The 12,463-nt window shown below is 48.1% G+C and overlaps 1 protein-coding gene across 1 annotated transcript in view; it reads right to left on the bottom strand.

Moving 5' to 3' along the window:
* The window catches only part of LIMS1 (LIM zinc finger domain containing 1), a 76,034-nt gene extending 68,102 nt beyond the window's left edge, over positions 1–7,932 (bottom strand). Inside the window, exon 1 of the mRNA XM_074859147.1 lies at positions 7,805–7,932. Within this exon, the coding sequence (XP_074715248.1) occupies positions 7,805–7,845 (41 nt within the window). The 5' untranslated portion in view covers positions 7,846–7,932. The remainder of the gene's footprint in view (positions 1–7,804) is intronic.
* Positions 7,933–12,463: the final 4,531 nt, after the last annotated feature.

The raw sequence follows: 12,463 nt of genomic DNA, 5'->3' as shown, positions 1-12,463 counted from the left end.
TTTCTTAACAGAGTCATAAACTCGAGGGCATTTCAGTGGGAGCTGTGGGAGGAGAAGCCGCCGTGAACACCCAGACGCTGTGTGACCGCAGCGGAAGGAGCCCCTTGGGACAATCTTCCCCTCATGCCCCGCCGCCATCCCACCAGCCATCCCTCCCTGCATGGGACACCGCCGGCGCCCGCCGGCCCTGGTCTCCCATCATTTTCGGTGCAGCTAGGTTAAACAACCAAGGGTGGAAATTTTATTTGTTCTCCTAAATCCCACCACCTCCCCCGCCAAAGTTAAATATTCGGCCTTCAGTTAAACTAAATGGATTTTTTTTTTTCCTTTTAAAGTGAAGTCTCACGATCCCCGTGTGACCCCGGTGGGAGGACAGAGGGAGGCTAAGAGACCCTGCCGCGCACCCAGAGCACTGCCAGAGCCCAGTGTCAGCTCCCTGAACGGCACAGATGGGAGTAATGAGCTTTTAATTACTTCCTTTTCCTTTTTTTAAAAAAAACCAAGAGAAGAGCTACTGGGATTTTCCGATTTTCCTCCTCACACTTTTTTTTAAAAAAAAATACATACTTGGCAAACATTAAAGAGCTACATATTTGCATGAAACTCATATTAAAATCGACTGCTTCTATAGTTTAATTTTTGAAAAAAGCAGCAAATTCTCACTTTCTTTAAAGGCTTTACCATATTCCCTAGGCTATCAGAACATTTCCCTTGGATTTTCTGACTGCAATATACATATCCTTGTAACCAGAGAAGTATGGGAAACTCTGGAAACATCCAACTGTGTACAAACATTTAAAGCTCAGATACCCTAATACAAAACAAGTACCTCTCTGAAACAAACATCTCCAGATGTTTTCACATATTTTTATATATAGACAGAGTTATATATATAAGATGTGACTCAGGCACGGAAAGCCAGAAGAATGTTCTCATTTCCTGATGCTGGCTAACAAAAAGGAAAAAATGTGAATGAAGGAACAAAGATTTCGGCACTTGGCTTTTTCTTAACAGCAGCAGTTTTAAAATGACCTGCTTTGATTCCTTTCTCATGTTATCAGAATATTGCCTCTCTCTTGCAACTGCATATACTTACAAAAGGAAAAAAACCTTTGTTTTCTGAAATGTTTACAAGTACTACGGAAATGTTGCACATGCAGAGGTTCCTGCCCTTCTCCTTTCAGCCCCACTGAAGCTCACCAACAGGTCCCATCAAGCCCCCTTTCCCACAGCAGCTTGCCTTGTCTCCCAGTACAGCGCTTGAGAAAAACAAGCAAGGCGCCACGTGCACCGCGGCTGTCCCACACCTGTGTCTCCGTATGGTGGGACTCAGCCCAAAAGACCTCACAGGCACAGCTCTTGCTCCATTTTTTTTTTTTCTCGACAGTACAAGCAGGTATAAACAGCATGCAGTTCCTCTGGGACCTGAAAGCGATGGGTGAAGCAAGCCCCTGGGCACCTCCAGATAATGAAGTTGTGTCATGCCAACAAATATCAGGTAGATTTAAACAGGCACTGATGTGTCGCTATTCTCCACGCCCTTTCTAACCATAACCTATGTGTCAAGGCGACAGGACACAGGGTCTCCTTCGTCCGAATCCTCTGAAGGTGAACTTCTGCAAACTAGGTCTGTGACAACCATGACAAAACCACTGCTGGGGTGGTTTCCCTTCAGGCAGGGCTGTAGGAATGGACAACAACCTGCACAAAGAATGTATTCAAGAGTGCTTTCAACAGAAAGCGATCCTCCTTAACCTTCAGGCAGGAGATGTCTCTTCCAGTGCAACAGCATGGACGTGCCCCTTTCCGACATCGTACCCAGGACGGCCGCAAGCAGTCCCCAGCCCTGACCCAGACCACCAACAAACACTGCTCCCTCCTTCTTTAGATCTCCAGCAGCTTCTCACAGGACCCCCACCTTTAACACTGGTTTCTGGGCCACAGCTACGTGACCCAGGCACAAATCCATGCTTCTGCTGAAACGGGTATTTCCACTTTTCCCACGTCCCTTCCCACCCCCTGGCCCAACATCACCGTCACTCACAAGATCGAGGAATCGATCCAGATCAAGACAAACTCAGTTTTAAATCTACATATCTACCAATCTCTCTCGTCATGGGTTTTCAGCTGGCTCAGCTCCCCAGTGCTGGCATGAGAGTTGTTTGGGGATGGGAGCGTGCGGGTCACCCCGGTCAGCTGCAGTGCAACGCATGCTTAATTAAAATGTCTCTGTAATTGCCGCCTGTGGGAAGAGCAGCTGCCCTGGCATGGCCCAGAGACGCTCTGTCCTGCTTTGTGACACCAGCCAGAGCTGGGTCTGGGAGATGATCGCTGCTGAGTGCATCTCTGCTCACTTACCACCAGACCCTGGCAAAAATAAATGACTTAATCCAGCACAAATGTTGGTCTCTCTGCCACAAAACACAAGTCTGTCCTGCTACCAACACAGTTCAGAAGCGCAGGGTGTTCATCTGCAAAGCTACAGACCGAAATATGCGCCTATTTGCATGCATTTCCTCACGATGGAGGATTCACCAAAACCAGAGGGTTTTGCAAACGGAGGCTGTTGTGCTGATTCAGCCCTGAATCTGAAGGGGCCGCCTTCCCCCGACAGCGCTGGCTGGCAGCCGGTGCTGCCCCGCCTGCCAAACTGTATTTTTCATTCCCAAATCAGAGGTGGAGCGCACCAGGAGGCACCGAGCAAGGACTCGGGGATGCTGCAGCTCCGGAAGCCGAGAAGCTGACAGCCGGTCCCTCGCCCCTGCCTGGCAGCACCCAGCCCCCAGTGGGGATGGCCAAGCCCCCTCAAAGAGTCCTTGCAAAGCTTCAAGGCCCCCTTCCCCCTGTCCCAGGGCGGATTTGAAACTATTTCTCTGCGCGGTTTTGCCTCCTCACATCAATCCCACAGCTGTTGCACGTCAGCGTGGGGTCTGGACGGGAGCCACTCTGCCATGTTGTTGCCTCCCAGATATTTGCTGGCGTTACTGCATTGCTTTGCTGTGGTCTTTCCCAGTGCCCCAACTACACTAAAACAATGTATTAATACAGAAAACCCTTATAATTGTGAGAACGGCAGCTTCTCCATGCTGCTCTGGCAGCATTCATGAAATCATTACACTGCCTTAGTTTCTCAGATGATCCACACGGACTCCCCATCCACGATGCGAGCAATAAACCCCAAGGTTTTAACTCTATTGTTCCCATCAGTTTCAGTTTTACTCAATTGAAAGCCCATCCACCGGTGTATTCTCAGTTCTTCAAACTATTTAATGCAAGCAGTGATTGAAACAATTCTAAATGCACCAAGTGACTTAGGACTCATTTTTTATGAGTTAAAAAGCGATGAAGAAAAAAAGGGTGATCAGAGCTGGAATTCAAGGACTTCTTATTTAAAATACAAGGAAAAGCAACTAATATGAAAAATACAGGGCATAAAACCTCATCCTGGGTGCTGGCCTTGTTGTAGCACTGTTTTTCATGCACCCTAGGATACTCCAGACTACGCCGTTTTTGCACAGGAACGTGGTTTCAGACTGCAGACAAGAGGTCCACTTTGCCTATGGTTTGTCACTGGGTACAACATCACCTTCTGCTCCCTGGACCTCACCGACTGTCTTCCATGCGCTGAGACGAATTCATGAAACTGTTTCACATAAAGGGTTATTAGGGTACACAAAACCAGCCAAGGAAATTACAGTATTTTGGCTTCCTTTTTTTTTCCTTTTATCTGCTTAAAAAACATAAGTAAGCATTTTCATAAAGACTTGGACACCACAGGAAGGGAAATGCTGAAGTAATTGCAAAGGAGTGCCCTAATTTGAAGGAAACTATTAACCCCAGGGCACAGTCCCCTGCTAAGTTTTCTCTAATTGTCAGATTGAATTAGGACCTTCCCATCCTTTCACCCTTTCTGCCTCAACACCAGCACTTCTGCACAAGCTGTAAGGGTGACATGCACTGTAACACATCGCTAAAACGGCATGAACAGCAGACCACATAAACGGCTGCTTGATTCATGCTATGGATACCTTATACAAGGCAAGGCTCTGGTGACCGTCAGTTTGATTTTCCTTGTCATCAGCATCTGTCATCATGGAAAGAGCTGACATGAGTAATTTTCCCCAACAACTATCAAGTTGCTTTTAACACAGCTAATAGTTAAAGTCTCCCTATACTGAAAAGTAATAAGAGACTGCATTATGCTACAGAGTGAAAAACCTTTAAACGGGGCTTTGGAAGAGAACAAAACACAGATGAATCAGGGTATCTAACCTAACACACTTAGCACGCAGCCACAATTGCAGGACCTGAAAAACCTGACTTAAGTGCTTCAATAATAAATATTTTATTGCAACTTAAAAACCAATTTGTTAACTATGCAAACCGTCCTCCGTATATTGCGGGCCATTAACGGTTCTTTTGCAATAACTGCATGGAGCCAGTTCTAAGACCTGTGCGTTACAACTGAGATCAAACTGCAGCATCACATTTAGCTTCTTATCTACGGAGTCCCCTTTCAAATCCAGTAACACTACGAAGTGCTCACACTTTTGAGCTTCATCGTTTACAGTGGAACAAGAGCTATAAAACCAATGAGTCTATGTTAATTTTCCAAGTGTAGTTATGCTTTGAATAAAGAGGAACTTGCTTTGTTCAGCATCTTACTGCATGCTCGCCTGTATTTATTGCTACAAAGAAAAACTTAGATCGTGTTAGGAAACAAAAGCTTAAGATAATAACGGTTCTGAACTGCAAGCTAATGTTTTACTCTGAACCACGCAAGAAACTTATTCCAACGATAACACATCAAGACGAGTTCAGCACAACCAGCTGGAAAAGCTGCCCACAAAACTCAAAGGACATTTATAAAGCAAGCGAGAGTTGTGACCGCTTGCTACCCAGCTCCAAGCAGCACGCGCAGCAATCCTGAATGACAGACCACTACCCAGCACTGACCCAGCAACAGGGCGCACTGTTATCCCTCCCTGCCCAAACCCCTCTCCTCCAGAGCAGGGTCTGGTCTCCCATCGTGATGCTGCGTGAGATGGCTGTGCCTCGGGTAACCCGCGTTCAGGTTACAGAGCCAGCCTGCAAGTTCCTTTCACTGCAAAACAAAAGCCACAGTGGCGACTTGAGTTCAAAAAGCCTCCATAAAGTGGAGAGGGGAAAAAAAAAAAAGTTAAAAAGTATTTCCTAAGATGAAAACAAACCCCATGCATGTACCTGCTGACCAGATGTCTGCTGCTCTTCCATGTACCGAATCTGGAGAGAGACCTCAAGTCATTCTTTCCTTTTCTGTATTCTTCCCCAAAACTCAGATTACTTAAACTCTCTCAATCAGAGCAAAAAGTTAAATTCCAAAATCCCTTAGGAGTCTCAGCCTGCAGAAGCCTTTCAGATCACCTTATGTTTTGTTAAAAAGTGATTCTGAATGAAACATTTGCATTTTCAGTGTTTTTTTCCCCAAAGAATCAAAACAAGAAAACACACCAATTTTTAATTTCCTCTCCTTGCATTTTACCAAATCAAAATGCATCTTCCACAAACCTTGACCTTTTGTTTTATTTTGACCTCAATGGACTGGAATCATCTAAACAAAACCCCCTCAGACAGAAGTCCTGCAACCAGCTCCCCCAAAAGGAGCAGACCCCGCAGCCTCTCCCCGCTGTGCCACCCTGTCAGGCGAGCAGTGCTCCCTGCCCCGGCCGGCAGCTCCCTCCAGCCACACTTCTGCCACAATCCACTGCACGGCACCTTCACCTCCTTAATCACAGCACAGCCTCTGGTCCTCGATATGCCGATTCACCCTGAAAAAAGTGTCGAAAAGAGAGAGGCACAGAGTGGGTAGGCCAATTTAGGCAAGGGGCCCCACGTCCAGCCCTTGTTGGGTGAGCAGGGCATATTCAGAGCGCATCAGCAGCGGCGAGATCCCAGGTTGACTCTCAGCCACTGGAGGATTTGCTTGGCCAGGAGGCAGCAGGGCTCGTCCCTGCTGCTGGGGAAGAATGCTCGAGCCACTGGCTGTACCCCAGGATGGCTGTCGCCTCCCTGGATGTGACCGTCATCTGCCTGCCCACTGCAGGATGCACCGTGTGCATTCTGCTCTGAAGAAGCTCCCCCCCAAACAGCTTTGAGTGAGGTGGGCTCCCACCAGAGCGCTCTGCTACTTCATCTCATCAAGCTTCTGCAAGTGTAGGTTCTAGCCTGACTTTGTCCCAAAATTTTTTGCTGTGCCAGGGGTGTAGCCTAGCTCGTATCCTGGGAAGCGTGTCCAAGCAGGGATGCTGGCCCGCTCCCTGACAACTTCAGCAGAACAGATGCCAAATATGTAATTGCTCTATTTACCCGGAGAGACGGGCTCCATACCTGAGCCGAAGCACCTGTGCAGGGCTGAACGATGCACAGAACCTCACAGTCCCGAGAGACTGATGCTCGCAGCACAAATAATGACAACTCAGCCACTTTCAGGAATGCAGAAAGAAGTCCGGCCTGGAAGCACCCCTCACCCTCTAGGAAAACAAGCGGCTTTTGGAACGACTGAAGAAAAAACAAGTTACCTTAATAGACATGAACATCTGAATCACGTTATCGCCTTTTTCTCAGCACAGGGTGTCCAGCTAAACCTGGTCAAGGCTGGCGAGATCCTGCCGCCTCTGCTCCCTTGCTCCGGAGCCGCCGGGGCGCTGACCCTGGGAGCAGAGCTGGCTCAGCAGCCCACCCCGCTGCATGCCGGCACCGGGTCCCACCACGGTAGCCCCGGCGCGGCTTGACTTTGCTGCTGCCACAGCTTTCCTCAGAAGGCTTGGTGCAGAGCGGGAGGAACTCTCGGAAGAAATCAGGCGCGGAAAAGATAAGGCGGTCTTTAGCCAGGCTAAAGTCTGTGCGTGCCAGCAGCCGTCCTGAACCCACAGCCCAAACCAGGTACGAAATTGCTCTTTCCCCTTCCCTCAACCCCAGATTTCGACGAATTAGTGGAACATTTGCCATGTGCTTTAATTAGGGACATTTCTTCCCAAGAAGCAACTACAAAGGGTGAGGCTTTGAAACGCCAGGCTATTAGTAGAGCAGCCTTTGCTTTCCGCAACACATCCCCACCAACCCAAGACAGGACTACTCAGAAATTGTGGGATATGCAGAAAAGGACACGAATCTCACCACATAAGCACCCCAGGATATTCTGGACCGCGCTTTTAAAACCCCCCACCTCCCTCGGGAAAGGACGCCTTTTAACGCACGGGGCATTAAACAGCCCTCACGCCCTGTTCAAACCGTGTCAGGCTCGAGCTTTGTGTATTATTCCCAGTTTGCTGTAACACGGACGCACGAGCCACCCCACTGCTCCCCGCATGACCGTGACCCCGAAGGGGCGATGCGAGGGCGAAGGGATCTCTGCCGTGCCCGCCGCTGCCGGCGGGAAGGGGAGAGTTCCCCCGTGAAGCGGAGACTTCGCGGGGCGAGGAGGAGGCGCACCTCCACCCCCCAGCCTCCTCGGCGGGACCCCATCCCCTGCACCAGCCCCCCCAGGGACCATCCCCGCGCCTTCCCCACTGGGGCCGCCGCCCTCCGCCCCACAGGGCACAGCCCCGCCGCCCGCCTGCCTCACGGCGGAGCGGTGGCGGGGGGGAAGCACCTTCCCCGGGGCACCGGGCGGGGCGAGGAGGGACTGAGGCGGGGGGTGTTCAAGCAAGCGGGCAGCCGCCGGTGACAGCGGCCCGGCCGCGCCGCACCGAGACAAAGCGCCGCCCTCCGCAGCCGCCCGCCGCGGGAGGCGGGACGGGGCGGGCGGCCCCCGCGCCTCTCCTACCTGTTACAGCTCATCCCCGCCGCCGCCGCCACCCCCAGCATCCCGCCGGCGGCCGCTACCCCGCCGCTCCCGCGGAGCGCCCGCCGCCGCCGCCGCCGCCGGGAGGAGGCAGGGCCGGGCGCCGGTAATGGCGCTGGGCGGCAGCTCCGCCGGCACCCGCCCGCCGCCGCCGCTGGGGGGCGCGCTCCGCACGCGCCGCCGCCGGGCCCGCCGCCGCCAGCCGCAGGCCCCGCCCCGCCCCGCGCGCGCCGCGCGGGCAGCCCCCGCCCCCCCGGTGGAGGAGGGAAACCCCCCCGGCGGCCGCGGGGGCGCGGGTGCCGCTGCCCCCCCCAGCGACCTCCCGGCGGGCCGGGTCACCTGCACCTCCTGCCAGCCCCTCGGGAGCCGTCACCGGCGGGCAGCCCGGCACAGCTGCGCACAGCCGATGCTGGAGGGCGTCTGTTGCTGGATTTTTTTTCCAGAACAGAAAATTGCTGTCAAAACAATTCCAAGTATTTTTGCTATTTCTTACCTGTGCTTGTGTAGCACGGTATTATTTCTAGCAAGAGAGCTGTCGCCTCACCTTAAGACGCCAAATATGTTTAGGCGAGTACTTGCTGGAGTAAGGTTCAATTTTTAATCAGTGTTGTTTAAAAATCCAACAGTATCAATAAGCAGTCGCTTGGGAGAAGGCCAGCGCCTCGCTCAGGTTCAGCTACCTTTTTTAGGAAGTAAATACAAATAAATAACCTTCAACAGCAGAGCTGCCAAACCTGCAGGCCCTGCTTTCCTTGGAAAAGCAATCTCACCCCAAACCGTACAAGTTTAGAGACGTATGGGCAAATGAAAAGGCTGCTATAGAAAATTAAGAGGATTATTAAGCCACCAGTATCACCGCCCATTGCCATCCTTAGTATCAGAACAAGGAAGTGGTGTGGTGAAATAAAAAATGCAAATATTTGACTGCCAGGACTAAGGAGTTCTCTGTATGGCTCCAAAAAGACCATACGCTCAGGGAATATGTTAACCCAGTGAAAATCAGCACGGGCACGTACAAGTGAACACACATCAGAAAGAGTAATTTGAACTACGTTTACATGGAGTACATCTACTTCAGTATCCATGAGGACCAGGAAAAGAATGTAAACTTTTGGGACTATAATTCACAAAAGATATCTGATGGCTGTGCCACAAGCATGGTTCTGAACAGAACTACAACTGTGAAAACACAGAAAGATCAGACCATCTGTCAGATTTTTGTTTATTTGTTTGTTTGCCCCTTGGCAGGGTTCAGTTTTGCTTGCCAAGTTTAATCCAAACACAGCAAAATTTTAGCATCACAGGGAATATGTTTCTGCACAAAAAGGGAAATAAAGTATATGGATGGAAAAGGGAAGGAAGGGATGGTACGCCAGAAGAGGGGCAGGTGATCCTTCCCCTCTACTCGGCACTTGGTGAGGCCACACCTGGAGTGCTGGGTCCAGGTCTGGGCTCCCCAGTACAAGATGCATGGTCATACTGGAGAGAGTCCAACGAATGGCCACCAGCACAACTAAGGGACTGGAGCATGTCTCCTATGAGGAGAGGCTGAGAGAGCTGGGGCTGTTCGGCCTGGAGAAGAGAAAGCTCAGAGGGATCTTATCAATTAATATAAATACCTGAAAAGGGAGGGTCCAAAGGAGATGGAGTCAGGCTCTTTTCAGAGGTGCCCAGTGACAGGACCAGAGGTGATGGGCACAACCTGAAACACAGGAGGTTCCCTCTGAATATCAGGAAACACTTTTTCACTGTGAGGGTGACTGAGCACTGGCACAGGTTGCCCAGAGAGGTTGTGGAGTCTCTGTCCTTGAAGATAATCAGCTGGGTGGCTGAATCCAGGCTGTCTAGACATGGTCCTGGGCAACTAGCTCTAGGTGGCCCTGCTTGAGCAGGGAGGTTGGGCAAGTGACCTCCAGAGGTGCCTGCCAACCTCAACCAGTCTGTGATTCTGTTAAAGAATGAAACAGACACACACACCCAGCCAAAAAAACACCCCAAACCCAAAACACCCACTCATTTTCATGAGTGTGTCAGCAGAGCTTCCTTATATTATCTAAATAGGTAAGTACCCATTCTCTGCCACATGAAAGTAATACTACCCTTTTGTTTTTTTCTAATCAACTTTGGGCAGTCCGCCATTACTTATAAGCAGTTTTTTTCTAATCAACTTTGGGCAGACCTGCGACTACCAGGGCAGCAAACTCCAAAACAGTAAACTCTGGAAATAATTGACAGGCAGTGCCAGCCAACAAGTGCAGCCATTACATTACTTCCTTTAGAGAGTTAATTAATAGATTTAATGGCAAGTGAATTGCACCATGAGCAGTTTTCCAGTGCTTTTAAAGATGACATCCCTAGAGTCTAGTCTGCTAGCAATATAATCTCAAAGTAGCAAAGGTATTCATGGAGAGTGGGAGAGCCTCCCCCAAACATGTACGTATGCCAAACACTAAGTACTAGCAGCTTTTGGAAACGCCGTACCAAGAAAAGCCAGGAATTCAGTCTCACAGATTGCCTCCCTAGGCCTTGTGTACTTTGCAGCAAGTTTGTGCCTTGGTTTTGGGGTCCGATTTAAATTTTAGTTGTGTCTTCCTGTACAACAGAAATAACAATTCTTAATTGTTACTAATTCTCCATTACACAGTATTAGACCATGCTGGTATTCTAATTAACTTGTAAAATTCAGTCCAGAATACCTAGGCAAATAATTTCATAGGATTCACACCGCAAACACAAGAGACACCCACACACCACAAACTCAAAAGTAAAGGTCCCTCCTTCCAGTCCAGTATAATGAAAGGCTATGACCATTTTCTTCCTATGAAGTTTTTAAAAAACATAGCATTCTGACTATATATTTCTGCTTATAAACCCATCAAAATATTAAACATTCTACTGCTAATGTACTTGGCATCAGGAGGAGAAGTGCCATTATCCCCAGCAGATGAGCGAGGAAACAGAGAAATTGAAATTAAATTCACAAAGGAAGCATGTGGCAAAGCAGAGACCTTGGACTCCATGTCTCCAGACCAGCATATTAATCACAAAATTGAGGTTTTTTTTTTTTTTTTTAATCTTCCCATCTGTCCCTGCTAGAGTAACAAGCAGTTTTTAGTAGACATTGGCTTTTGATGTTCTGTTTCCAGAGCACTTTAAGTCTTCCATCACTGTTGAAATGCCAACGGCTGGCAGCAGTAGAAGTGACAGCGCAGAACCTTTATCTATTCAGAGCTATACACATTATCAGCTTCGTTCACACCAAACCACACTGTTATTGTGGGCCTGGGGAAGAAGTAAGGAAGGAAGGGTTATTGGGGAGACAGACGAGAAGAAGGCTGCTTGGTGAAAGAATCTGCCTGTCTCTGATCACAAATATTAGCATCTTTACACCAAGTTCTTTTTCATTTCTGGAAAAAGTGTTTTACAGTCTTGCCATAGTGGTATGAAGAGACTTGAATAAGTAAATTCCAACTGTAGTATTTGGTCTAGCTTTTGTTTTCTCCCAGAACTTCATGCAACCACAGATGGTATATTCTTCCTCATGTTGTTACTGACTCGGAGGGCCTGTTAACACAACAGCCCCATGGTTGTTTACCTTAATATAATCAATGGATTTCAACTGTAAACTGTGTCAGTGTTCTTTGTGTCATACCCCCAAAGCTATGAAGTTAAAGCAACAGCAAAGGAAAGTTTGACCTTTAAGTATGAATAATTTTTGAACACAGGGTGTCCAGCTAAACTTTCCTAGCAAAACTGTTAATAAATTCACAAGTAACAAATTATTTCGGTTTCACGTTCTTGCTCAGCATCAATAACTTTTCACAACTCTGTTGTAGAAACAAATAAATTTTGACCACTATTTGATCTCTATAAAAATCTTTGCTATTTTTAAAAAGAGTATATACTTTATTCAAAATACTAAGACTTTAGTGATCATTCTGACATCCTTATAAAAGCCAAGGCAAATTTCTGTTTCATGCATTTTAGACATGTCTAGTATATTTGGCTTCACCTTTTCTTGGAAGATGGAAGGAGGTTGTGCAAGAACAGGGATATAACTTTTATAGATCAATCTCAAAACCCTGCAAAATTGATCATTAAAATTCCATATTTAGCAGCATAAATTTCTGCTTCAGGACAAGGTCAGTAATTGGATGGACACACTAATGGCTAAAGAAAAAGCTTATGGCAGCTCCACTTTAAAAAGTAACAATGACTTTTAGTGATCACGCTAACATTTTATTTAAGCTTGTATACCACTTGCATATAACAGAGAAATATGGAGATTTGTCCACAGTGATGTGTTTTGTTAGTGCTGCTTTAGAAACATCCAGGGTGTCTATTCCAAACTGAAAGCTTAGTCTATATTGATAGATAAAGCTATAAAAAAGAGTTAATACACAGTCATCCTTTCTGTTTACCAGGCTATCCTCATTATGTTCCACCTATCATAAAAAATAAACCACTCCCTGAGCTACCTCAAATTCCTGACCCACCCATCAGAAATAGTTTTCCAAAGTTATGACTGTTAAAATGCCAAAGATAGGGAACAAGTCTGATGGCAAATCCTGCTGACAGGCCCCATCCTTCTTTACCGCATATGGACTAGTATCCCTGGCTATTGCAAGATCAGTGCTATCA

This window comes from Strix uralensis, chromosome 2, assembly GCF_047716275.1.
Source record: "Strix uralensis isolate ZFMK-TIS-50842 chromosome 2, bStrUra1, whole genome shotgun sequence".
NCBI classification, from domain to species: domain Eukaryota; kingdom Metazoa; phylum Chordata; class Aves; order Strigiformes; family Strigidae; genus Strix; species Strix uralensis.
Note: the sequence above shows the minus strand (reverse complement) of the source record. Positions and strands in the feature narration are given on the sequence as shown.